The following is a 27648-nucleotide window of genomic DNA, read 5'->3' as shown; positions in this document are numbered from 1 at the left end:
TTCGTTGGATCATTTCTACATGTTTATGACTTTCAGCTGAAGCTTCTCCTTCTCCGAAGGACTCAAACTCGGATGAATGTAATTAAATGCATCTTGGAAGCATTTGCATCAGCTTTTACGTGGTGTATGCTCATCAATCTTCCATAGACATCACGTTACACGTAATATCATGAAAAAAGAACTACTATTACTACTATATATTCACTCGATTCATGTTTATCATTTCCATTCCTTCACAAACCATGGCTAAAGGCATAACTCCAACCCTCCCTGCCTTCTTCATCGCAGTTTTTTTAGTCATCACAACAACCGCTACCACCTACACAACCACCACCATCACCACCACCACAAACAACGAAACACCGATCAACAGCAAATGCAAGATAGAGAGGGGAGAGATCAAAGACTGCTTGATTTATTTATCACCGGAAGGTGATTTCTTTTTGGACGAGTGCTGCTCACAGTTAGAAGAATTCAAGTCCGAGTGCCAATGCAAGGCACTGAAAGAAGTTGTGTGGCAAATAGAACACCAGAGGAAAAGTGATGGATATGGAATGACGCCTGAAGAAAAGAAGCAGATACAGGAAATTGCACAGGATCTTCCCAGGCGGTGCTACTTGGATTTTTCTGGTTCCTGCACGATTATGCCAGATCAACCTGCAGCTACTTATTAAATAAATATTCTGAAATGATGCTTGTAGATCGATGCAGAATTCATGTAAAGCAAAAGCATTTAATAAAACTAGTTTGTTAAGCCTCAAATGAAGGAGAGTTATTTTTTAGGCAATTAGAACGAAATCTCCAAATTTGCCATTTACAGGCACATAAGCTCACATACTGTATATTCAGTTCATTTATAGCAAACTATATAACAAGACTATGCTTAAATTGATAAAAAAAAAAAAAAAAAAAAAAAAAAAAAAATTGTGGCGTTGATTGCATTTTGTTTCCAAAATTTGTAAAATGAACAAGACATTAAATATAGCCAGACAACGAAAAACCAGTATTGTTTACTAGATTTAATATGCACAAACAGTAAACACTGTCCATGTACCAGTAATCCTATGATCATATAAACTCTATTTTTCACTACCAGCTCGTGAAAGGTATACTTTTCCTCTCCCAGGAGTCAGACACTTTCTTCTTCTTCTTCTTCTTGCAACTTCAAGACGTTGCGGAACTCCAGTTGTTTCATCTCTCCGCCACTATCTGGATCAAACTGGCAGCGATAGAAGCTGCAAGTAACACAATAAGCCCTCAGTTCATGAGTTGCGCTTATATAGGAAATTCAACGAAAAAAAGCCCACAAAATTAGCATATAGGAGCGACCAATCACTCTTCTTTCTTCCTCTTCTTTGTTATTATCCTATTTATTTGTCTAAACTTACTTCAACCACATGATTTAAGTTTCAGTTTGCTAGCACAATTAGCCAGTTTTACTTCTATACATCATTTACTTTACATTATTAAATATTGGGGGCACCCGCCAGCCAGCCGCCAGAGCCTTTACAATTTTTGAAAGCTTTTGTCCTTGACAGTTGCTTTTACACAAATTTCTCCAAAACTCGCAACTCTTTCCCCCCAAAAAATCAAAAGGGATTCAAATTTCACTGCAACTCTAACTACCTCCTGAATCAGCCACTTATAGCCACCAATATAACTACTGGTATGAAAAAAGAAAGAGGACTGTAGAGGAAAGAAAGGGCCTTATAACATACATAAACAATAAAGATAGACCTGAAAGTAACTATTACCTTCCATCCATACCAACAATCATTACAGTGTTCTCTTGCTGGCCAAAGCCAACAATGTACTGAGAGCATTCAGGTACACGGAACTGAGCCACCGACCACTCCGAACTGAAATATTTTGGCAGCATGCCTGCATGAAAAACATCAGTGCTTTAATAATGATTTATGTTACTGATATCATTCAAGACTGAGTACATTATAAGATCCAGTCCGATTTGATGAATGCAAAAGCTATTGTTTTATAACTGTAATTTCGAAACCAGAACATTTTGGTGGAGATTCAACAGTTTAGCAGTAGCAGCGGTAGAAATATTCATTCTTATAATTCAAAGAAGTTGTGTATTTACGTCGCAATATGAGTGATCAGTATGCAGCCTCTTCACTTTAGCAACCAATTAATAAATAGAGAGAAGCATCCTATATATTTATTAGTATTGTTTTGCACATTATAAATAATTTGCAGCACCAATATGTTTAAATATTAGTACAGGACCAGTAGATTACCTTTTATGAATGACAGACTTGAAACTGCTGATGTAACTGAACTTGATCTAGAATCAACCTTTAGACTGAAAACATGGACTGTTCCCTTGTCACTTGACACAGCTAGCCACTGAGCAGTAGAGGAGAAAGCTAGGCTATAAATATCAGCCATGAATGCACCTCTCCTAACCTAAATCAGGTTTAAATATATAATCAGAACGAATTTATTACAAGATTACTCTCAAATGAGTAGTAACTGCGAGGGCACATTCTTGTACAGAGAAAAAGGCTTAAATAGGCTTCTCAAAACAAAATGTAGGACAGCCTAGAAAGAAAATCCCTGCAGAAGATGATGTAAATATAACTTGACAGCACTAGTATGAAAAAAATAAATAGCAATACAGAGCTTATCATTGAAATTGACCTTGAACTGCGTTCCCCCATTAAAATGAGCAAAGAGTTTATTAATATTAGGTAGAAGACAGTGATGAATTACATTATATTGTTCCGGTGACTCTAAAATGATAAATTGAGTGAAAACCGTTTTAGGAGGCACTCATTTGCTAAAGTGAGCCTTTCCAGTAACATTTTATATTTATATATGTGCACATAATTCCCATGCTGTCATACTTAAGTATTGATGCACCACAAAGAACAGAGCAACAACTTTCTATGTTGAAATTTCAAAGGGTTCCCAAGTCGGGCAGGCAGGCAGCAGAACATCATAAATCATTTAAATTACTCAATCACCTAATCTCTAGTTATCGATTAATTACAAGTAGCAACTGTCCTCCTAATTGCAGCACAAATTCTCTCACGTGAAGAATGTAAATATATTCTAAGCTGCAAAAAATCCAAGATTGAAAATCTTATAATCACCGAAGCTAACAAAGCATAAAATTTCATCTGCAATCAAATATGTACACCATACCTCCTGAAGCAACAAGCCATCCAAAGTATCATACACCCGAACCAAAGTCCCCTGAATGCTCGCCGTAGCAAGCAACTTCCCATCAGTGGTAAGCGCAAGACACGCGAGACTCGAATTATGTGGAACAATAAACTTAGTCTTCCTCAACCCATAATGCTCAACTCTAACTTCCCCTTTCCTGAGCGCCAAACAAACCAAAACCATGTTCCCCGCCCCATAAGACACTTCGCAAAGCCCCTTGTCATTCGGATACGTCTCGATCACATGAATAGGCTTGAAATCTTCGTACCGATAAACCTGTACCTTCTGCGAGAAAACAGCAACGATTCTATCATTCCTCAGCCTCACCGCGATGACCTGGCTCCTGAAACACTGCTCGCCCCTGTACCGAGAGGTCCGATCATCCCAAATCATCAACTTATTACTGGAAAATCCGGGGTGAGTGACGGTGCCGACGCAGGCGATGACGTTGCTCTGGAAGAGCATCTGGACAATGTCGAAGCTGGAGTTGTGGTGGCGTCGGAAGGCTTGTTTGAGGGTGTCGCAGTGGTAGACGAAGAGGCCGCGGTCGGTGGCCAAGGCGAAGCAGGTGAAGTCCTGGTTGAAGCTGACGTGGTGGATGTGTGGGGGAGCGGAGGAAGAGGGCGGGGAGGGGGTGGAGATGGAGGAGGAGAAGGGTGTCATGGAGGAGAGATTAGGGTTAGGGTTTGGAGAGGGAGGGAGGGTTTTGAACATGGGATTTGGATTGAGGGGAGTTTGAGACGGAAGAGGAGAAGAATGGGAGAAACGAGCGGGGTATCATGCTTCTGACGGAAGTTAAGTACGGGGTTTATATTTGGTTTTGTTGTAGTGTTATGTTCCTATTAGACTTTGTACAGGGTGCGGTGTTTCGTTTTGAATTAACTTATGTGGGGGTCTAAGTTATTTATTTTGTATATTTTATATTTATATGTTAATATATTAATTTTTAAAATGGGTCTAGAAATCATCATCAATCAATCAATATCATCTAAGTATCAATATATCAATATACTTTATATAAAGAAAAAACAAGTGGCGTGTATGCGGCGTCTCTCGCATAACTTCGTTCTATTTTTTTAGTTTTCTGGAATTTTTGGATGGAAAATATCAAAAATTAAAATTATTTTTTTTAGTTTCAGATATAATGGAAGCAAGTTTCAAAAATATTATGCCTTATATTAATTTGATTTTGTTTCAGATTAATTGATATGATATATATCTTGACATCAATTTATATGATTCTGTTTCAGATTATTTATGGAATATAGTAGTTTGAAAGTTTTAATCTGATTCTGTTTTAGATTATTTGATTATGGGAAAGAGTTAATTTGATTTTGTTTCAGATTAAGTGATATGGTATATATATTGGCATAAATTAATCTGATTCTGTTTCAGATTAATTATGGAATATAGCAGCTTGAAAGTTTTAATCCGATTCTGTTTTAGATTATTTAATTATGGAAAAAAGTAGCACACAAGTCTCTCCATGTATATTTTTTTATATACAGAGATGGTGTATATGTCTAGGAAATAGTGTTTAGAAAAGTTAATGACAATGTTAGTAATGAACATTATTACTTTTAAGACATGATTAATGCTCGTATTAATGACAATGATATACTCTTACGCATTTTTTGTTTTTGAGTTGCATCTCAATATTCTTTAAAATTTTACACACCTATTTTCTTGCAAGTTTGTTGTATGTTTTATTGACCAATCGATTTATATGACTAGATGTCATCAATTAGTTCTGTTAAAGAGCTGTATATTTTTTATATGCACGGGTGGTGTATATGTCTGAGAAATTGTGTTTGGAAAAATTAATGACAATGTTAGTGAAGTACATGATTATCTTCTTAAAAAAATTACAACTAAAATAAAGATTCGTCGTGTTTTATATCGTTAATTACATGTAGAAATTTATTTTCATTTTCTCACTCATGAATTATAGTCCAATTTTAAATATTAATATTGATATTGCACCGAGACGTTTATAATATAAAATTTATTTAATTCAATAAATATTAATTTTAAATCATTAATGGTATTTTTGTAAGCCGCCGCAACGCTTCTCAACTAGTTTCATATTATAAAGCAAGAGCATTTGCAATCATACGAGAAAGTAAGGGGTCATTTGTTTCGTGTATTGGTATGAGTTTAGAATGTTAAATCAGATTATAATGATATGATACGTCATATCACAATATCATATGTTTGGTTAAGTGTTGAAATAAATATTTTTAATTTAACAAAACTAAAACCATTAATTAAAATTAAATAAAAACAATATTATTATGATATATTTATGTATCATTCTTTTAACTTTGTGTTAAATATTTATATTAATTACTTTAACATATATGAAAAATATGAGAAATAAATTCCATTCAAATACCCCTCCCTTAGGACTCACATACTCCTTTGTTGTCAAGAATAATCGAGGTTTGAGATCTAAGATTCAAACTATGTAATCTACAACCATATTAAAATATTCTTTTTATAACATTTACACTAATTGTTATATCATTTTTAAGATATAGTTGATCAATGTAGTCACTGTCATCCAAGGAAGAAGTCTTACACGTTCAGCAAATTTTAAACAGTGTCTTAAAAGTCCAATACAGCACCGTTGAAAATGCTCTAACGAGAAACAGGCTCTTAGCCAAAATAATTAATGCATGTTATGTATAAAAATTACAAATTCAACTTCAATGGAATATTATCATTGTCTGTAATTTTAGTCAACCTTCTAATACGGCTCATATTTGGTCAATCTCTGTAGACTTGTGGCACGATTTAACATCATTTATTATGATATTAAAATAATATATTCTATTTATAGCAGCTTAAAATTATAATATATTATTTTTAAAATATAGTTAATCAATATATTCTATACAATCGAAATCGAAGATGTCTTATAGTTTCAGCAAGTATGACACAATATCTTACGGTTTCAATTTAGCCAATCATTTTTAGCCAACATCATGGAAATACTCTTATATTTGTTGTTGTCTAAATAATTCGAGAAAGAGAAAGTTGAGAAAATTGACCTTTTCTTTTGAAATATTATTTCTATATTATATTCCTTTATAATAACCCTCATTATTGATAAATTATCGAAAATTCTAACTAAAATTATCTAAATACAAAAAAATTATAAAAGACATTATTCAAACAATTATATAATTTATAAATTTCAAATATTTAGGTTTTTTTTATAGATATCCACGTCTAGAAACTTTTTGTAAAATTACTGAAATTTTTGGTAAAAAATTACGAAGGTTATATTTGTAAGCATTTGCAACAATGTATACAACTACTTACAAATATATAAATATATATATATATATATATATATATATATATATATATATATATATGCAATCAAAAATAATTGAAAGCAACTTCAATTAAATCAGAGAGCCCTACGGGCACAATTAACCAAAAACAACAAATATAATAAAGTAGCGCATATCCCTCTCTCAAAAAGTAAGGAGAAATGCGGAGCTTAGAGGAAATTCAAAAGATACCTTATATAATATCTTAATTATAAATTAGGGTATTTGATAAAAAAAATATATTTAATTTTAGTTTATATAATTTATTTGAAAAAAGCTTATGTGACTTGATTTCAGTTTGGATCTTGAAAGAAAATACATACTCAAATATTTCATAATTATATATACATAAGTGTGCACTCCACATACTTGGACCGGGTACCCAATGAGCAAAGCCCAACCAGTATCTGCCCAATTCTCCTCGTGTTTGCCTCCCTCGTGTTGAGTTGAGTGCGAAATTGAAATCCCTGAAATTGAGTTGTATAGATTTGTTTTTTCTCCAATTAGAGTTTGAGTTGTACATAAGATTTGTCAATCACAGCTGAATTCTAAAAATAGAAGCTGCGCGTCGATGTCACTGAGAATAAAGACGGTGGTGGACAAATTTGTAGAGGAGTTGAAGGAAGCGTTGGATGCAGATATACAGGACAGGATTATGAAGGAAAGAGAGATGCAGAGTTACATTCAAGAGCGTGAACGCGAGGTTGCTGAACGTGAAGCCGCCTGGAAAGCTGAGCTCTCTCGCCGCGAGGTATTTTCGATTATTCGGTAATTAATCGGTTTCGAATTGACCTGCAATTCTTCTAGTTTGGGATGGTACTGTGCATTTGAATACTCAGAATGTGTTTAGTTGAGGGAAGTTAAGTTCGGCGGACTAAGCTAAGATACTATTCTTATGTCATATTTATGTCTATGCCTTGCAATTGCTATGGCTGGGATATTACGTGCCTTCCTACAATTTCATACTAATTGCAACAGCATCTCCCTGTAGTTCATAATCGGAGCGATTTCTGTCAAGTTTTTTTGAATAGTATCTACTTATTTAGAACGGTATCTGATTGAAGGGCGAAGTTGAGTATGTTAGTTTGGAATTGCTCATCAGAAAATGAATATTAATTTCGGATATGATTATATCATTTTTATCTGATATTTATTTCTAATGAGTAGTTGGCTATGGCTTTAAAAATGCTAGTCCTGCAAATATATATTCTGTTGCCAAGTGATTGTTTAGAGCGCCTCAACTCGATCATTATCAAGAATCCTTTTAAGGTCAAAACAAGTATCAAAGCTTTGAATTCATCGAGCATATCTCTATTCTCCAATGTTACAAACTCTGATTCTACTGATTCTTTCTGCTGTATTTATGTTGTTACAAGCAAAGTAGCTAATTACGTACCCTTGGGTCTATACCAAGATTGGCTTATTATGGGCCTGTTTGGGAAGAAGAAGAAGCTGTTTCTGGCTTCTGCTTTTCTTGACCCGTTTGTGTAAAAATGTAGAAGCACTTTTAAGAAGCTGAGAATTCTAGCTTCTCTCTCACGGCTTCTGCTTCTTTTCCAAACATTTTATTAACTTATTTACTTCTCACTTCTCCACTTCTTTAATATGAGTAAGAAGTCACTTTTTTAAGTTAACCCAAACCAATGTTATTCCCAAGTACCTGAGAGATCAATAAATATTGATTGAAAATCTTACAAAATAGATATCTTGCTTGTCGGTATATATGATATCTCGAACTAAACTTGTCACATATTTTGTGGATTCCATGAAATTGGAGAAAAGCTTTTTATACAGATACAGTTATTTGTATGGATTTTAACAATTAACAGATTTAATCAATGTTTGAGCATCATTACCAGCACTGCTGTCTCGTTGCATTGTCCATGATTGTGACTGGTGTAATACCTTGGACCGTTGGACGTGTAGAATAATTTTTTTTTCCAAGCATAAGCAAAAAATTTGAGGCAACCTCCTTCCTCGCGGTTGTTGAAACTGATACCTTGCCTCTATTTCTTGCAATATTATGTTATGTGTGGAAAAGAAGACCCCTCTGGAGAACACACCTCTTTGATGTTCTTATCACACAGCTTCTTAGCTACAAGTTGATTTAAGTTTTTATTTTAAAAGTTTTCTCAAGAGTAAACTGAAACAGGCATGTTCCATTCTGGGTAGAGTTACGGCATCTTTTAACATGAGTTTAAGTTAAATTTTCATGTTTGGTAACATCTAATGTCTAGTTGCATTTTACTTTTATGGCTTTAAAAATGCGAGTCTTGCAAATTCATGTTTTACAAAGTGATTGTTTAAACCTCAAATTAACATAGACGCATCTTTATGTTATAAAATTCCTTAAATCAATTTATGTGTGCTCATTGAAACCTTGCTTATCTTTCAGGCAGAAATTGCTAGACAGGAATTAAGATTAAAGACTGAAAGAGAAAACCTTGAGAAAGAGAAGAGTGTTTTAATGGGAACAGCGTCTAATCAGGATAACCAAGATGGAGCTCTTGAAATCACAGTAAGTGGTGAGAAGTATCGATGCCTAAGGTTTTCTAAAGCAAAGAAGTGACGCATTTTAGAATTACAGGATCGTGAATTGGTTAATGACTTTTAATTGTTTTACCTGGAAGCTCACATCATTTTAATTCATCCTTACTTCTCATGCAACATTTATCTCCCTTTTAAATGTATATGATTTAAACTTTATTGTACGTGGTTGTAAAGAGAATTGCTACAGGTACAAGAGTGGAGACAACTTTCATCGACTGTGTTATTTCGACATCTATGCAGTCCTTAACTCAGACATCATTGGTCACACTATTTGTCTGCTATGTTTTTCTTCAGTCTTTAAATGGTATAAATGAAGGGGTCCGGGTCCCTAACAATTGAATGTCAGGGCACTATCAGCAGAAAAACTTAACCCTAGATTTTTGATACATGACCGACTCATTTTAAGGTTTTCTTCGTCCACCTAATTTTTTTTTCAGCTGGATATATATATCAGTAATAAGTTATTGTTGTCGACCAGCACCCCAAATTAGGGTTGTCAAACGGATAATTCGGATACGGATATGCCTATATCCGTATCCGTATCCGCAATGGCCGGATTCAGATACCGATGATATCCGCTTTATTTCGGATACAGATAATATCCGCTTTTTCTCAAATACGGATACGGATATTTCGAACGGATGTCGGATATTTTTTGATGACTCTACTGTATTGACGATGATTTTCGAACAATTATTTTATGACTAAGCTCAAATAATATTTTTTATATATGTATAAAGTGTTTGAGTATTTGTACAATTATATAATTTTATGTAAATGTATTATTTAATGCATACACACACACACTACAAGCTAAATAAAATAAAATTTTAATTACATATACTTATATATTATATATAATTTAAATATCATATATGTATTTAATTTCGGATTCGAATATCACGGATTCGGATACGGATAATATCCGCTTTATTTCAGATACGAATAATATCCGTTTTTTCTCGGATACGGTTGCGGATTTTTCGGACGGATATCGGATCTTTCGAATTTTTTTGACAGCCCTACCCCAAATGAAGTACAGTATTGACTATTGAGGTGTAAAAAAAAAAAAAGAAGAAAAAAAGAGCACAGTATAGAGAAAAGTCCGGGGCCTCAGACATTATTAGTTTGCGATTGATGGCTCCAAATTCTCCTGATGGCTGTGTGATGATTTTTTTTTTGACAATACAGGCTTATATGCCTTACAAATTAGTATCTGTTCTAACAATTCTCGGGGTGAGCCAGAGTCGAACCCGGGTATCCCGGGACAACAGAGGATAAACCCACCACTGGGCTATCCAATCGTGCTCATGGCTGTGTGATGATAATCACATACAAAAAGGAAATAAGTAATGTAGGGGCCATTTCTCCTCCCCTTTTTTTTCCTTCCTATTTATATTTGTACTAAGAAAAATAAAACAAAGCTTAAATGTACTGTACATTTTACTACACAATTGTTTTAAAAATAAAATTAAAATGCATTAAGCCGGATATTCCTAAAAGTTAGACTTACCAGTAAATTTGAAATAACAAACAGACAACAGTTTATCTATTTCAGTCATACTTTGACACACAAAAGTAATAATTTTCACACATCTTAGGACTTTTGATATTTCATTTTTTATTACATGATCACATATAATATATTTTGTAGATAAAATATGAAATATATAACTGAGCATTGCACAATTTTGGACCGGCCAGCAAAGAAGTGAGCCCAATAATTGTCCCATCAGAGCCCAATCAGCATTTCCCCAATTAAACTTCATCTATCTTCACCAAAACCTCAGTTGATATCATCGGAAACCCTGAAAATGAGTTCACTAGCGAGTCGACTATCATCCACCGTGTTAAAACGGCCGTCCACCGAGTTGAACTCACTGAGTTCACAACTCAATCAATGGCGAGGCATACGAGTGAGAGTGTTGCAGAACAATCTGGAGAGAGCGCTGACATTTATGCAGAGACAAATGACATCGAGTGGAGTGGAACGGTTGATTAAGCACGAGCAGACTCACCATATTAAGAACTCGGAGAAGCGAATCTTGGCGAGGAAGAATTTAGAGCGGAGATTGAAATCGCAGGATCTGGCTCGGAAACTCAAATCTATTCTCATGAAGAAAGTCAGGTATACGTCATTCATTGGAATCTCCATAAATTAATGTTCGATAGATGAAATAACCGAGATAAATGAAATAATATCGATCAATGAATAATATTTTGGTCCGTGAAGTATTCGTATATGGTTATGCAATGTGTGTATATGTTTATGTCTTTCTAGTGAATATCTGAAATAATATATTCAGTATTATATTTGTGTTTTAGGCATTTGTTTTTGTTTTTATTGAGTGGCATTATATGTATTTTAGAAGCGTTATTTTTTGGTTTTCGCAAGTAGAGAGAAAGTTGAAGGTTAAATTGTTGTTATTTTGTAGTTTCGCAAGTCAAAAAGAAGTTGTAGGTTAAACTGCGGAAGGAATAGGCAAATAGTATTTAGTGAGTGGTATATAGTGGGATCAAAATCAGGGGGAGTATACGTAGGGTCAGAAAAGTTGAGGAAGGTTGGAATGATAGAAATAGAATTTAGGATATTGACTAAGTTACAAGTTTATACATTCCTCATTATTAAAGGAAAGATTCTACTTTAGTGGTACTCTGGATATATCTTCTGCTATAATTTTATTTAAAAAGATCGAATACAATTAGAAATTAGACAGAGTCGAAACTTGAGTAAGGTAGGAGGGAGGTAGCATTCAGGATAAGAAGATTCATTCATAAAACTCCACAGTCTGTGCTTAAATACCTGGCTAGCTTAGAATCTTTGCATCTTAAAAGATAGTACCACTCTAATGACTAATTGGAAGAGAAAGCAATACCAAGATTACTAATTACTGAAATTTTTATAACATGTGGTATTAAAGCAATGCTTTATAGTTTATTGTGGTTTAGCTTAGGTTCCCTGACAAGACTAGGTTTCTTCATATGCATATCTTAAGGAAATGGATAAGGTAAAAGGGTAAAATACTAGTAATGTTAGTGATCTCTTACTTGCTAGGACAAGATAGTAATTTAATTTAATAAACAAGTAGAAACGTTTCTATTTAGCAGCAGAACTAAATGATACAGCTCACAAACCTTTATCTTGGCCAACATGAGCTTGAACCTCTCGGAAATAGTTAAAGCCTCTCTTTGTTTCTTAAGAATCTGCTTTCTTTCCCAAAAGCTATTATCCCATTTGTTCTTGAATCTTCCAATTTGAAAAACTACATGCATTCAGCATTAAGCATAAGAAGCAGATGCACACAAGTGTATTCAAATTTGATTTACCTGCAGCTTTCATTGCTTTAATCAGCTCTTTCTTCTTTGGGGCCTTGTTGATTTCAATAGTGATATCCTTCAACATCTGACCATATAAGGTGAATCAACAAGAGACTGCAGATTTTTAAGTACAAATACAATTTATATACCCATTTCTAGATGTTCCTTTTCTAGATGTTCCTACGATAAATTTGGTGGATTTTATAGTGAAAAACTCTACCAGTATTTAAGAATAATAGGTATATAATACTGTTGTGCTTAAAGATATTTTTGATCAAGTTGTAGAGTAAGCATGAGAAAAATTATTCTATATGCCAATGGCGGGAGAGTACATTCAATTTGGGACACATTGCAAATTTAATCCACAAAAAAATAAAAAATTAAACCGAAATATTCATTATGGGCAAGCAAGAAATCGAGTCCGGAAAGTGTAACTCATTGCATATATGATGCTGTGTGTGCACAGAGATATCCTTATTCCGCTGAATGGTTATAGAGAACCATATAGATGCCCTTGCAGGTTAAAAATTCAATCTGGGTACATTTGCAGCTTTGTGACCCCTCGAGGCTCAAACTGTATATACCAAGTAATTTACCCTTAGGGCTGTTGCTCTACTTAAATATGTATGGTATTTCTCGTCCTACTCGACCTATTGCTTGTTCTAAAACTCTTTTGCATCCTAGAAACACTGCCTTAGACTGAACTTTTGTACATCTACTTTTGTGACTTTACGGTCTTTTGAACTTAATGAAACATATGATGGAACTTCTCTTGCTAAGGTGCAGACTCAAAATATACAATGACCATGTTAACAATGTATATGCCTTTAGTCCATGTTAACAGTGACCAGAGTTTTGTTTTTGTGGCCAATGCCAACCATGTACTGGAAATTAAACTAAAATATTGCAGCTCCTGCCATATTAACAGCATCAGTACTTTAAAAATTATTTAAGCTATAGACTGACAATATTATAGCAACTAAAGTATAATTCATAATCATTTCAGCATCCTATTCAAATTTCAGACTTCAGAGACATTACAACCCTAGCAATAACTGCAGATTCGTTTATTAGGTAATATTATCCAAAAGTATTGTGGATATTCTAGACTTTCACAAGTTTGTACTACTGGAAAGTAGTATTAGTAATGATTTTATAGTTATATAAAAAAATCCAATGTTCTTATGAGCAATGTGATTCAAAAGTTATGTATTTGCGTTTCCACATGAGCAAACAGTCTGCGACCAAATTGTCCTGGCAGCCAGTTGAACAAATAATGATATAACTTCTTTTTGTACAATATCTTTTACATCACATGTACTTAGCATTTAGCAACCATGGTTATCATGCCGGCTGACTAGTCGCGACTGGTCGCCAACTAGTCGATTCAGCGATGAAGGGTAACTAATATGAATTCAGAGTATATATAGGTCTAACTAATGCTGAAAAGAAATCATTGCTATAGTGCACCAGAGACTTAGCCTACAGCTTTGTAGGCACCTCATATTGTATGATATGATATTCTACTGAGCAATTTACCCTCAAGTCCCTTGTCAATAAGATGAGTAAGTCACTCTACATCCTAGAAACAGTGCCTCGGAGTGAACCAATCCAGGGAAGCAAGCTTAATTACAATGTTATGAACTCATGGAAGCATACAAAAGAAAGGTGCAGTAAGAAACGGTCATATTGAAAGTACCCGTTTCTTGGTGTGCTTTTTCTTTATGCTACAATATGTATCCACAACACCAAATTAGCATTCACTCCCATATCCAATTATTGGCAAATAGTTCATTGCACCAAAATATCTGATTTTATCTTTTACCCTGTTAACCTTTTTGCTCTTCTTTTTACTTTGGTTTTGTGTTATCTCTTTAGCCAACCGATGAAGGTAGTTTTGCTGTACTCTGTATTCTTTGATTTTTTTTCTCCAGCTGAATTTACATATTCTGATGTGCTCGAATGCTTTGCTTGCAGGGGTATGTGAGCTAGGTGCAACAAACAGCTTCTAACTGGGCGAGTAACGAAGCAAAATAAATCCTCCTTGCATCCCTAGTAATCACTAGTCTGTTTCATTATATGCATACACATCTTGGCCCATTTTTTTCGTTATCCAACTACCAGCTTGACTAATATATGATTTTAGTGTTGTTCAGGATGGAAATTATTGATCATCTGCACACTATATTTTTTATTAATTTTGTTTGATCTGTACACCCAAGATCTCTCTAGCTATATTGCAGTAGATAATTTTTGTCAATTTATGTGGCAACTGCAATTTTTCCTAGGGCATGATTTGCCTCTTCTCTCTTATAGGTTTACAGCGTTGCATTTGATTATATATCACTAGTTCGGAATGTTGCAATTACTTCCGCTTAAAAGCATGCAGTATACTTGAAATCCAGTTTGTATAGCGGGTGATTCTTCTAGTTTATTGCTTTGAACTAGTAATTTCGGTTTGGCCAACCTACTCTTACTCGCTAAGGAATGAAATGGAGTGAATTGGGTGGTGAATACTTCATTCTCACAATTTCCTTTCATTCCTTGGTTTCATTCATTTAATTTGCCTTTAACCATAAACTTCAGACTTCTTGTTTCTTAATTATAAACTTCAGCGCTATTTGATCGTACATAAGTATCAGGGGGAAAAGTGCGGGGTCTTTATTTTTCACCAAAGAGGCAAAGACTGATGATAATCATACAAAAGTATATTACACCAATAATAAATTACTTTGGCCGGAGCAAAATAATATTATTGAGCATCAATGGTGTATAGCCGTAGTCCGTAGAGGGATTAATTGGGATTAATTTTAATTGAATAAATGATATCTATATCTTCATTCATGGGTTGTTATTTCTTGTACATCTGTAATCTGAATACTTTTGTACATTATGTTTAAAGTAAAAATATAATGCAAAGAAAAACAAAGACCTGACTTTCGAATTTGAGACTCATAAGAAAATTTTGAGAGTTCTACTTATTTAGAATTTGACTTTTGCTTCCGAGAGTTGTAGTTTTTCCCTTCTTTCTTTTTATTAAGACTAAGAGGGGTGTATTGTATTGGAATTTTAAAGCATTTTTTTGCATTCATGAAATCCGAGGGTATTCGATTGAGATTGTTTGAAATCCATTAAAATCTTGAGGTATTCAATTGGGATTTTAAATTATGCTACAAAATCTGGTGGTATTCAATTGGGATTTTAAATTATGCTTTAAAATCCGATGGTATTCAATTGGGATTGTTTAAAATCCATTAAAATCTGATGGTATTCAAATGCTGATGGATTTTTTTTCATTTTATAAAATGGTGGATTTTGTGGCATTCTTCAGTGTATTTTAAGTTTTTTGAAATCCCACCAAAATCAATGGGATTTTGAAGCATTGTGCTTAAATCCTATCAACTCTGCGACATTTTTATCAAGAATCTGCACAAAATCAAAATCACATAAAATCCATTAAAATCCATAGACTAAAAACAATCCATTAAAATCCTAATCGAATACACCCCGTTAAAGCAACCGATTTCAAATTTTGTATCAAATTCTTTTTTTCAGATGACGTGGCAGAAATATGATTAGAATAGATGGTGGTGGTTTATGTGCATATTTAAAATTTTAATGACATTTTTAAATAATAATTATATTAAATTATAAAATTACAAATAATTTTATTACTATAAATTTTAATATTACATAATATCAGAAAAATCAGACGCAAAAATAATCATATACTGTAGTTTTCAATTTCATTTCCAAATCGAAACAGAATTCAGCATCATTCAAACAGCCCAGATTTTAATCGGGCCCATACCATAAAGAAACAAAATAATCCGGACCTCAGTCGGATCGGATTTGTGCATGTATTCGACTATAAAAACGGAACCAAACTTCCACTTGATCTCATCTAGTCATCTGTGAAACAAGCTAACCCTAAGCACTCTTTCTCTTTCTCTGCGCTTTCATCAAACACCTGATATACACAAATATGATGGAGACAACATCTCCAGTACAACCAGAATCACTCTGTTCCAAATCCATAAAGAGAGCTCATCATAATAATTATCACTTCCCTCCTGATTCACAGGCCAAAAAAATACGAATGACCCATAAGTTGAATCTTGAGCAAGGGACTTCATCGAAATCTTCTGCACAACCTGTTCCAGAAACTTCTAGAAACTCAGAGAACCTCTCCGATCATCGTGCTTCATCTGCCAAGGATTTGAAGAGTCCCTGGAAAAAGTACAGGGTGATTAGTAGCCATGTTGGATGTGTGAGATGTGTTGCTTTTGATCCAAGTAATCATTGGTTCTGCACAGGCTCCGCGGATCGTACGATTAGAATATTCGATGTAGCTACCGGGAGCCTGAAGCACACTCTTACAGGACACATTGGACAAGTTCGAAGCGTGGCTGTTAGTAATAGGCAGCCTTATATGTTCTCTGGTGGTGATGATAAATTAGTTAAGTGTTGGGACTTGGAACACAACAAAGTTGTTAGGTCTTTTCACGGTCATTTGAGCGGTGTTTATTGCTTGGCGGTTCATCCTACGATTGATGTTGTCATTACTGGAGGACGTGATTGTGTTGGTCGCGTGTGGGATGTACGGACCAGGCAGCAGGTTTTTGCTCTGTCTGGACATGGGGATACAGTTTGTTCGGTTCTGGCTCGGTCTGTGGATCCACAAGTTGTGACTGGATCGCATGATACGACGGTGAAGTTATGGGACCTTAGAGATGGGAGGACTATGGGGACTTTAACGCACCATAAAAAGGCTGTACGAGCTTTGGTTCAGCATCCTGTTGAGGATGCTTTTGCATCTGCCTCTGCTGACAATGTCAAGAAATTTGGGCTTCCGAGAGGGGAGTTTTTGGATAACATGGTTTTGAGACGGAAGATGATTGTCAATGCAATGGCAGTTAATAAAGATGGGGTGTTGGTCACTGGAGGCGATGATGGGAGTGTGTCATTTTATGACTGGAAGACTTGCCAGAATTTTCAGCAGATTCAAACGACTCCTCAGCCAGGTTCGTTGGATTGTGAAGCGGCCATATATGCTGCCGCCTTTGATGTCACAGGGTCAAGGCTTGTGACGTGTGAGGCAGATAAGACGATAAAGATGTGGAAACAGGGCACATATTGAGTGAAGCAAGACAACATAAAAGCTTGGTATGTCCATGAGCCTACTCTCTGTATTTTGAAAAATAGAATCAAAGATCAAGTTACATTATCATGTTTTGAATTAATCACTTTGCTTTTCCAGTTATTTCAATAATATTCTCATGTACTTCATTTACTGTCTTTTCCAGATCTTACATGTTTCCTCCTATGTGGCGTCCGTCATGTTTATATCGACTCTTAAAATTTTAAGATTTTAGGAAAACCGTAAGATAGTTCTATATAAATGAACACGCCTTTTTTTGCTACATCCATCTGCACATCCATGTAATTTGGCTTGTTCCTTGCCTTTCCCCTACCACCAGTTGCACTACTAGGTACATTGCTTCAAACTGTTGTTTAAGTTTTACTTTGCAACAGCTGCAATCCACCTTATACAACTCCCAGGCATCAGTACTATACTACCAACCTTTCCGAAGCAGCCTCACTTAATCATAGTTTCAAAGATCCAAACAAGTATCAAGCTCTGAAATCCATCAATCATATCTCTATTCATCTATGTTATAGACTTTGATTCTAGTAATTAATTCTGTTCTGTCTGCTTTACATGGAGTAGCTAATTGTGACCTTAGAACTGTACTAAGATTGTCTTACAATATAGTATAAGAATTTTTGTTGCAAGTGCTTGAGAGATCATCTAATACTGATTGCAAAATCTAACCGTAGAGATCTCCTGCTTGTCAGTATATATGATGAAATCTCGAACTGAACTCAGTCATATTTGTGTATTTCTTGAAATGTAATATATGCTTCTTACCACCCTATCCTCGATGGCTGCTGGTGGAACAGGGTAACGGCCAGAACGCTAGCCACCACATTCACTGGCTGCTCGTGCACTGCACATGGTGGCAGATAATATCCATCATCACAAACACTGTTCTACCGTAGCTCATTCCTGTGGTTTCCAAAACTTGATATTGTGCCAAGGGGATAACGAAACTGTTCAGCAACTCATCACCAATTGAAGTTTCCTGAAGAGTAAACTTTAAAGGTGGGTTATCTTCTGGGATAGCGCGGTTTCTGTCGCGTTGATTCATCCACTACCAATCCAATATACCATTGTACTAAAAAAATTGGTGATTAATTCCCATTAAGCACTGTTTCGTAACTGGCCGGATTGATTACATCTCCTTCCTCGGTTAAGTCTGATTCGTGCTGAGATAAACAAACAAAATTGCTCAATTATAAATTATAATGAGGGTCTAATTGCATTTTCTTCATTTCGACTGGGCATATATATACTAAAATTGTAATCTGTCAGCCAGACAAACAAAATGATGCTTGAGAGTTGAGAGCTGAACCGAAAGGAGTTTCTTGTTACCATGCAACTTGCCTTTTGTTACTCGTCTAATGTTTTTTAGACAATACTATAAAAGGATTATGATCAAGGGAAAATAATAAAATATAGATGGTTTTATTTTTTCAGTCTACATGTATAGAAACAAGTCAAAGCTATAAATTACTTTCAATTTACCTTCGTAATAAAACATAATACTCCAAACTTCGGGTATTTGGAGTCAAAATTCATGGTCATTTTCTCCTTTACGATACTATACCAGTTATATGTATAAGTGTGTGTTTGTGAGAGAGATACCCAGTTCATTAGCAAACTAGCCATTGAACTGGAGAAAATAATATCCAAATCTCCAATATATCACAAGTTTCAAAATTATAAATCATCAAACACCAATAACAAAATACATATTAGCCCCACAGCATAAGAGAGCGCAAAGTAACGATCTTCCAGCTGCAGTCTTCAATATATCCACCTCATGATTTGAAGAATTTGGTTTCTTTACCCAACAATTTTAACTTGGGACTGATGAGACAGGGGAATGCTTTGAAGAAATTTAAACTTGGGACCACTTCACCAAAAAATCTCATCTTCTGAGTACTAAACACGTTTAACCAGCTCAATTTCTTCATCTTAAAAATCAACCCTTCACCTATTTAATGTTTCACACGCTCGCTGTATTGTCCGTGTATGATATCTTTTCTTATTTTCTTTCCCGTCGTTACTATATAACAGTAGCTTTCAGTCTCAGATTCAAAGAGGATGTAGAGGCAGATATCCTAGGAAGGCTGTCAATTTGTTAACAACATCATTGCACTTGTGCAACAGACCCAACATCTGTAGTGATATATCGATTTTAGGGGATGGTGGTGTCACCAGTGGTGGGATCATGACATTGTAATTATGAGGATTTCTTGATACTAATTCAGTAAAGGGCAAATAGTTCGGCGGTCTTAAAAATTGAGCAGCAGTAGGTATAGGAAGCATAGGCAAGGGAGGTGGAGGAATGACAATATTCTTACTATTAAAATCCATTCCAGGATGAGAAGTAGAAGATGATGCACCACCATCAACAAAAACAGCGTTGTTGTTGATGTTCTTATTACCAGTGATCAAATGCTCTCCCCCTCTATTTGTTTCTTCCTCACCCAAAATGAATTTTACACGAGTTCCTTTTCCACCTCCATTTGTACCACCGGTCTCATCTCCATTTGATTTTTTAAGAATGGATTTCGGCTGGCTTCCTGATTGTTGCAGAGTACGAGAAGTAAGAGATGTTGCTGGTCTTTGCTCAACCGCCAAATCTCTCGACTGTGAGGTGCCCTTTGATGAGTCTTCCTTCTGAGCTTGTCCGGGTTCAGTGACAGATGCTGCAACGTCAACCTCCCGTGTGTAGCATTTGACACCCACATTCCCAAACAACGTACTATTAGATGAAGCAAATTTGCACGCCGACTCTGCGTCAGCCCTGTGGCGATAGACCAGACGACATGTTAAGGTCTTCCAGAATATTCGAGTAGCAGAATGATCCAACTGTCCAAAACGAGCAAACCGAGCCTTCAGCTCCATAATAGATGGCAGTGTTCCTTGGGGTGGGAACTTCATTACCAGCATCACAGGATCTGGTGCTCTTGCATAGTAAGTCTCTGGTTTTCTAAGAGGTGCTGGTTTAAGTGATCTCACTGTTGGCCCACTTGTTTCTTTGATCCCGTCTGCTCGCTGAACAATGGGAGTCTTCTGAACAGTCTTCTTTTCTGATGTTAATACTTTCATATCACTGATTTTTTTCTTCTTCTTTGCAACAATTTCTTCTAGGCGATCAGATGGTCCACGTTTCCGCCCACCTGTGGAAGGATCATCAGGCCTAACCATTTGTTTCTGCAGTTTACTAGTCGACCGCTCTCTGACACCTTCCGCATGGATATTATTTGCTTTGGTAACAGCTGGAAGATCACTATAACAAATTTCAGTCGAATCACCATCAGCAGCTGGTGATGGGACCAAGCTCTTTTCAAATACAAGCGAACGATATCTTAGAAAAGTCTGGCGTACAACTGGCATACAACCACTACTACCTGCCGTACAGCGAGCAAGATCTTGCAGAGAATGTAGTAGCTGTTGAATATCCAACCCTACTGTCGCCACTTGACTCATCTTCTCTGCCTCATATGAGACCTTCTCTTTTTTAATATGCTGATTTACCTGCAAAACCTCTCGGGATGAGATGGCACTATCCCTAGGTAATTTAGCAGTTTTCCCCACTGATGGCTCAAATTTTCCACCAGATAGGGGCATCTTCATATTTTTAGAGCTTATTATTTGCTTCTTCCGCTTCTTCATCAATGGGTTTGAACTCTCACCGTTCAGTTCCTCCGAAGGTCGCTTACGAACCTTGAATTTAGCTTCAATACCACTTTGAAGATGCGAACCTTCTTGGCGAGACTTTGCATCACCTGTCCCTAGAGGATGTGCAACACAACCATCTTGACCTAGTTCTCCATGTAACTTATGTTTAGCTGCCAAACTCGAAGACTGCTCTAAACTTTTTACCGATTCATATGTTGTTGGGCGTGCTTTATCATCACTGACATCGACTGGACAAGGCCTGTCAGCTACTGAATCAGTAGTATTCATCCCAACATGACCCACTCCCGCTTCAGATTTAAAGCTCTCTTCACCTACTGCTTTCCCATTATTAGTATCAATCATGCCAACCCCCACCCCAGCAGTCTTATTATCCATAGTAATGCCTCCTTTCTCACCAGATTCCTGTCTCGGATTTGAGACCTCACCCCTTGATGAACTCTCTCTCCGCTGATGTTTTGCTGAAACCTTGTGCTTTTTAGAGACGAATGGAGACTTTTTTTGCAGGGCATGTTCACCAGCTGCAGTTGCTAAAGAACCCTCCCCATAAACTGGCTGCTCTGAGGAAGTAGTTTTTACATCATCTGGTTCATCTCTCCATTCAAAGAGATTTTGATCTTTCTTTACAGGGTCCTTGGATTTATGTGATTTCACAGAGCCTTTCCCTTTGCGAAGAACTTCAGCAATTACCAGAGGGCCACTCAATGGAGCTGAAAACAATTAAGCATAGGGTGCTCAAATTTAAAACAATTCTTTTCATACGAATGTGAATTATACAACGTAGGACATCTAATCAAATATGAAACAAACATGTGTTCATCAAACTGGAAAACAATAATAAATGTAACAATGATACAACTTAATTGTATATGATCTACAAATAGGTATATTCTCAGATATGCATATTAACATGAACTATAGAATTTGAATACATGAAACTTATATCAATTAGACAAAACATAAAAGACAAATCAAGGTTGATCATGGACACGAAAGTTCACAGACTATCTTCTCAACATGATGAATTTGTACCTTCTATTTTGGTAAATATAAATATTTTTACCCCCTATAACCTTGTTCTCATATTCACCTCACTGTGGCTTTATTAACAAAATCACTATTGTTATCTTCATCTCATCTGGTTTGTTTGTGTTTCATCAACCAAGACTTTTTTGTTAATACAAGGCATCTACCATCTTTGATAAATAACCTGTTTGTCTTCTACATAATATATATGCAGTGCCCATCGAAGTCTTTTGTGTGGAACATGTTTAAGAATAAAAACAATGTTATTGAAGTTATTTCTGAAACTTGTTAGTGTCTTTTTCTACATAGCATTCTTGAAATTTCAATAACAAAATGATAAATCAAAAATAATACATGTAAACACAAGTATAGTATTAGCAAAGGAATGCTGCAGACATAAAAGTGCCTATGTAAAATTAATCGATAGAGATGCACTAAGACTGAAGTATTTATTCAGAAATCCACGCAAGTCAACAGAAAAATAGTAACCAGATGAAAAATGCTACAACAAGATATTCCATGGTAATAAATTCGCACTGCAGCATGCTTAGGAATTTTAAAGAAGCTAATTGTGAGTAAACTTGGCTTCTTAGAGATGAAAACCAATAAATCTTCACAAAGGACAATTTAGCATAACTAAAAAAAGGTATGATACTGTTGATATTCTAAACAGACCTCAATAATCAAGTAAGGGTAAATAGATGTAGCGCACCTGGGGTTGCAAGTTTAGGTGGCTGGCTAACGTCTAGTAGTTTACGAGAAGGTCTTTCTGGCTCGTGACCAAATGCCTGCGCATAGGTCTCATCAAATTCCTCGTAGACTGCCTTCCTGTAAGCAAGAGCGGTAGCCTTATTCTTTACAAAATCTATAGCCTCATGCTCAACATTAACAGATGACAATGCCAGTTGATTGACAAAATTCAGCATCTCCCTAGGCCGAAAATCATCCCTCGATTTCCTAATCTGATCCACAGAATATACAGCTCCATTCTCAAAATCCCCGACATCAACAGTCAAGTACCCTGAAACAGTAGTTGGACGAAAATTATAAGCATTCCTACACCGACATGCCAAACCCAAAGTACGCCTCCTACTCGCCTCATCAACAGCTTCTTCAACCGCCTTCACAAAAGTCCTCAAACTCGTCTGCTGTGCTTTCTCAGCATAACTAGAATCAAACGGCACAAGCTCCGAAGGGTCAAACCAACCATAACTACAATCACCAAAAAACGCCACCAACACATACCCCTCCGTCTTCGATCTCCGAACAGCAACCGACGCCAACTCTTCACTATACACTTGTCCCGGCCACCACGGGTGCGATTTCACCTTCCCCCAAACCAAATCTCCAACTTCATAAAAACTCCCCGTCTTCTCCTCAAATCCTTTTCTAGAAACTTCTTTCGACTTCTCATTCTTTCCTTTCTTACCACTACTTAAACCCTCGGTCTCCCCATCACTCAACTCCCCTCGACCATTCCCCTCACCAAACACTTTACTCTCCTCGACTTCCGCATCTACATTTCCACCCAAATCCCCTCCAAAACCTCCCATTTCAGAAACCCTAGCTTCATTTAAACCACTAACAACAACATCATTAACAAGCTCACACTTAATATCCTCAGTAGAGCTACCAAAACCAGAGCGGGACCCGCCAAAATCCTTTATTTCAGTATCTAATTCAACGTTATTATTCATAACTGAGCACATGTAATACAGCTTAAAACAAAGATACTGATACGAAACCCTAGCACACAGATCAACAGAGTAAAAACATACCTTTAGCAGAGTGAATTTGTAGATATAGTGAGAGAGTGTTGAGCTAGGGTTTGAGCAAAATGGGAAAGACTTCGGGTGGTTTTCATTTACCGGGTCTACTTTTAAATTGAGATTCACTCATTCACATTTTGCGAAGGAATCTCCTTATTTTGTGTGTGCGCGTACTTTTTGGGGGTAGCAATAGGTTTAATATTAAATGCTGAAAAAACAAGTACTGTTATTACATAAAAATAATACTCCCTCCGTCCCTTTTTATCTGTCCATTTTGGAAAAAAAAACACATACCAAGGTGTCCTTGATTGTATGAACTTTTTCATTAAATACCTCTAATTAATATCTTGAAAATGATGGAATACCCCTACTTTATGTCTTGAAAACATGAATTCAACCAAGTTTTAAATAAGTCAAGCCTTGAAAATTGAAATTATGAAGATATATTTGAAAAACTATCATTAAATTAGTTTTGAAAGTATAAATGGACAGATAAATAGGGACAAATTTTTACTTCCAAAGTGGACAGATAAATAGGGACGGAGGGAGTAATAATCTTAAATCCAAGCTTTCAAAATTTATTATTTAGAATTTAATTTTTAACATTTTTTATTAATATTTTAGTATTAATGAATTGAATTTTGAATACATTATATCAATAGACTGGTTATATATAAATTTTCGAAAATATGATATTTACAATATTGTTTTTATATAGTAAATCAGTAGCATAAACAATAATAAATTTAATTATCTATCTGCAAATATTTTTTTAATATTAATACGTGATAATGTTTTTGTGGTAAATTTTAAATTATATTGTTCATGCTATATATATATTTATTTATAAATTTTTATTATTTATCGTTTACGTTTGATTAGGAGTAAATTGAATTAGAACCCAAATACTAAGGTTGTTGTTTATTTTCGAGTATAAAAGATACAAGTTAATATGTATCTCATTATTTATATTTACTTTTGAAAGATAATATTTAAAAACTTTATTTTAATGTTATTATATTCTTTTTTATATGAAAATTTTGTATTACAATATATTAAAATTTAGTAAAATAATATTGACAAACTGATTACGCTTATTTTTAAAGATTTGACTTTTACAATATTTATTTATATATCGTAAATGGTAGTAGAAATACTAAATACATTCATCCTCTTATAAATTTTTATAAGTATCTTTTAATATTAATATATGTTATTGATAATGATTTTACTTTTTTTATTCTTAACTAATTATAAATTATTGTTTTCTTACATTTTTCCCTTTTCATTCATGAAAAGAAGATTATCATTTAGTTTGATCAGTTATGTGACAAATTCATGTTTATTTTACTTTAGAATACATTGACATGGGTTTGAATATATTAGACCCGATAAAAATATGACTGCATAAAATACGAAGTCGGATTGAGTTTTTGGCTTCGGGTGAATCCGGATGGACTCAAGATCGACTCGAGAAAAACGGGTCATTTTCGAACTGAATTCGGGTTACCCAAATATATATATATATATTTATATATATATATATTTTATAATATTTGTTAGTTAAATTTAATAAAAAGTATTTATTTTAATTTAATTTATTTATATTAAAATGACATTTTTATATTAAAAAAATTATTAATAAATATTATGGGTCGTTTTGGGGTCACCCTCGAATAATGCGGGTTGGGTTCGGGTTGGTTGTTCAAGCCACTAAAATTTCACGTCGTGTTCGAGTTAGGTAAAAAATTTAACCCCCAACTCTGAACCCGACCCGAAACCCGAAATGCCAACCCTACATTTACACTACAATAGTGTAAACAAGATTCACACTTATTTATATAAATTTTTTATCCGGCTTTCAGTTTGTGTTTATAAGTTACAGATATATTTATAAGTATTTTTTAATATTAATATATATTATTGATAGTAATTTATTTTTTTATTTTAAAATAAATACTAATTATATTAAAAATTAATGATTAATTTTAAATGATATTTTTCATTCACAAAGAAAAATATTATTAATTATTATACTAACCCGGATAGATAAGGCCGATAGATCAGATTATATATTTATGCTATAATAAATATAAGTTTTGAATCCAACCAATAATTATCAATTTAGTGAGAATGAATTTTTTCGTTACTCAGCTTATTATTTGTTTAGAAACTTACCACAAAATTATAAATTATTTTTCTTTTAGTCAATAATATTTGGCTTGGATCTGATTGTTAACATTATGTTAATTTTGATAATGTGATGTGTGTTGGTATATTTATTATATACAATAACATAAAATGAGCGAGTAAAAAAATTAAAATCGAGAAAAATTGTAACTCAAATTTTAGAAATTCATGAAACCATCGATTTAGAATAAATGATTTCAAACAATTCATATGATAAAGTCTAATTTGATGCAATTCATCATTTTCCGGTATTAAAATTTCAATCAACTTTTTTAACGTAATGTAAGATCCCTCTCAATTCATATCTTATTGAATCTTAACAATTTTAGCTTATTTCAATTTTTAAGATTAGAAAATCGTCTGAAAATTTGTTTTTATCTTCAATAATTGTCCTTTATATTAAACTAGTTGAGAATCCGCGCGTTGCGGCGGCCTTTAAAAATTATACTTCTAATATACCCGAAACTAAAAAGGTAATTTTAATTTTTGATATTTTTCATCTAAAAATTCCAGAAAATTAGAAAATAGAACGGAACGATGTGAGATGCGCCACCTACACGTCTCTCGCTTCTCCTTTATATAAGTATATTGATTGACTCATCCAAAAATCTAGAAAATTAGAAAAATAGAACGGAGCGATGTGAGAGGCGCCACCTACATGCCCCTTGCTTCTCCATTATATAAATATATTGATGATTGATTTTCCTGTATACAAAGTAAATCATATAAAAATTAACAACAACAAACATGTACGAATTACGATGAATAAAACAAATGTTATAAAAGAATAACCAACAAACATACATATTATTTTCCCATGTTTCAATTTGTCGACTCCCACGTAGCGATCTATAACTACCTTTGCTTGCATAAATAGACTTCACTTATCGTTTATCGTTGCAGAAGAACGGCATCACCGAGTTAGAAATCAAGCTGAGAGAGAGGAGGTTGTGTTTAGATAATCGAAAACCCTACAATCTATAAGGGTATTTATAGATGCAGAGATACATGTGTGGTACTCTTTCCCATAATTAAATAATCTGAAACAAAATCATATTAAAACTTTCAAACTACTGTATTCCACAAATAATCTGAAACAAAATCAGATTCTGAAACTTACTTCTAATATACCTGAAACTAAAAAAGGTAGTTTGTGCTACTCTTTCCCATAATTAAATAATCTGAAACAAAATCAGATTAAAACTTTCAGACTACTATATTTCATAAATAATATGAAACAAAATAAGATTCTGAAACTTGCCCGAAACTAAAAAAGGTAATTTTAATTTTTGATATGTTTCATCCAAAAAATCTAAAAAATTAGAAAAATAGAACGTAGTAATGTGAGAGGCGCCACCTACACGCCTCTCGCTTCTCCTTTATATAAGTATATTGATTTTAACTGATTTGTTCACTCCGACTTAACTCTCAAATT

At 34.6% G+C, this 27648-nt stretch overlaps 6 protein-coding genes across 6 annotated transcripts; 4 read left to right on the top strand and 2 right to left on the bottom strand.

The window, feature by feature from the left end:
* The first annotated feature begins 242 nt into the window (after positions 1–242).
* On the top strand, positions 243–674 carry LOC135150385 (2S seed storage protein 1-like). The gene has a single exon (XM_064086670.1). The coding sequence runs from the start codon at positions 243–245 to the stop codon at positions 672–674; it is 432 nt and encodes a 143-aa protein (XP_063942740.1).
* A 281-nt stretch (positions 675–955) lies between these two features.
* LOC108215139 (autophagy-related protein 18a) lies at positions 956–4013 on the bottom strand. Its single transcript, XM_017387500.2, has 4 exons — positions 3166–4013; positions 2256–2424; positions 1755–1881; positions 956–1235 (listed from the first exon to the last, which is right to left on the bottom strand). Exons 1-4 carry the CDS (start codon positions 3898–3900, stop codon positions 1130–1132), a joined length of 1137 nt encoding a protein of 378 aa, XP_017242989.1. The 5' UTR covers positions 3901–4013; the 3' UTR covers positions 956–1129.
* A 2885-nt stretch (positions 4014–6898) lies between these two features.
* Positions 6899–9293, top strand: LOC108193970 (uncharacterized). The gene is made up of 2 exons (XM_017360838.2): positions 6899–7278; positions 8923–9293. The coding sequence occupies exons 1-2, from the start codon at positions 7099–7101 to the stop codon at positions 9094–9096; spliced, it is 354 nt and encodes a 117-aa protein (XP_017216327.1). The 5' UTR covers positions 6899–7098; the 3' UTR covers positions 9097–9293.
* A 1487-nt stretch (positions 9294–10780) lies between these two features.
* Positions 10781–14655, top strand: LOC108211665 (uncharacterized). Its single transcript, XM_017383325.2, has 2 exons — positions 10781–11205; positions 14373–14655. Exons 1-2 carry the CDS (start codon positions 10892–10894, stop codon positions 14380–14382), a joined length of 324 nt encoding a protein of 107 aa, XP_017238814.1. The 5' UTR covers positions 10781–10891; the 3' UTR covers positions 14383–14655.
* Positions 14656–16129: 1474 nt separating this feature from the next.
* On the top strand, positions 16130–18723 carry LOC108195440 (protein pleiotropic regulatory locus 1). Its single transcript, XM_017362407.2, has 2 exons — positions 16130–17561; positions 18360–18723. Exon 1 carries the CDS (start codon positions 16381–16383, stop codon positions 17533–17535), a length of 1155 nt encoding a protein of 384 aa, XP_017217896.1. The 5' UTR covers positions 16130–16380; the 3' UTR covers positions 17536–17561; positions 18360–18723.
* Positions 18724–19168: 445 nt separating this feature from the next.
* On the bottom strand, positions 19169–24194 carry LOC108204464 (PWWP domain-containing protein 1). The gene is made up of 2 exons (XM_017373918.2): positions 22967–24194; positions 19169–21938 (listed from the first exon to the last, which is right to left on the bottom strand). The coding sequence occupies exons 1-2, from the start codon at positions 23961–23963 to the stop codon at positions 19618–19620; spliced, it is 3318 nt and encodes a 1105-aa protein (XP_017229407.1). The 5' UTR covers positions 23964–24194; the 3' UTR covers positions 19169–19617.
* Between the last annotated feature and the right edge of the window lie 3454 nt (positions 24195–27648).

This window comes from Daucus carota, chromosome 1 (assembly GCF_001625215.2).
Source record: "Daucus carota subsp. sativus chromosome 1, DH1 v3.0, whole genome shotgun sequence".
NCBI lineage: Eukaryota > Viridiplantae > Streptophyta > Magnoliopsida > Apiales > Apiaceae > Daucus > Daucus carota.
The sequence above is the reverse complement of the archived record's forward strand: the minus strand, read 5'-3'. Positions and strand labels throughout refer to the sequence as shown.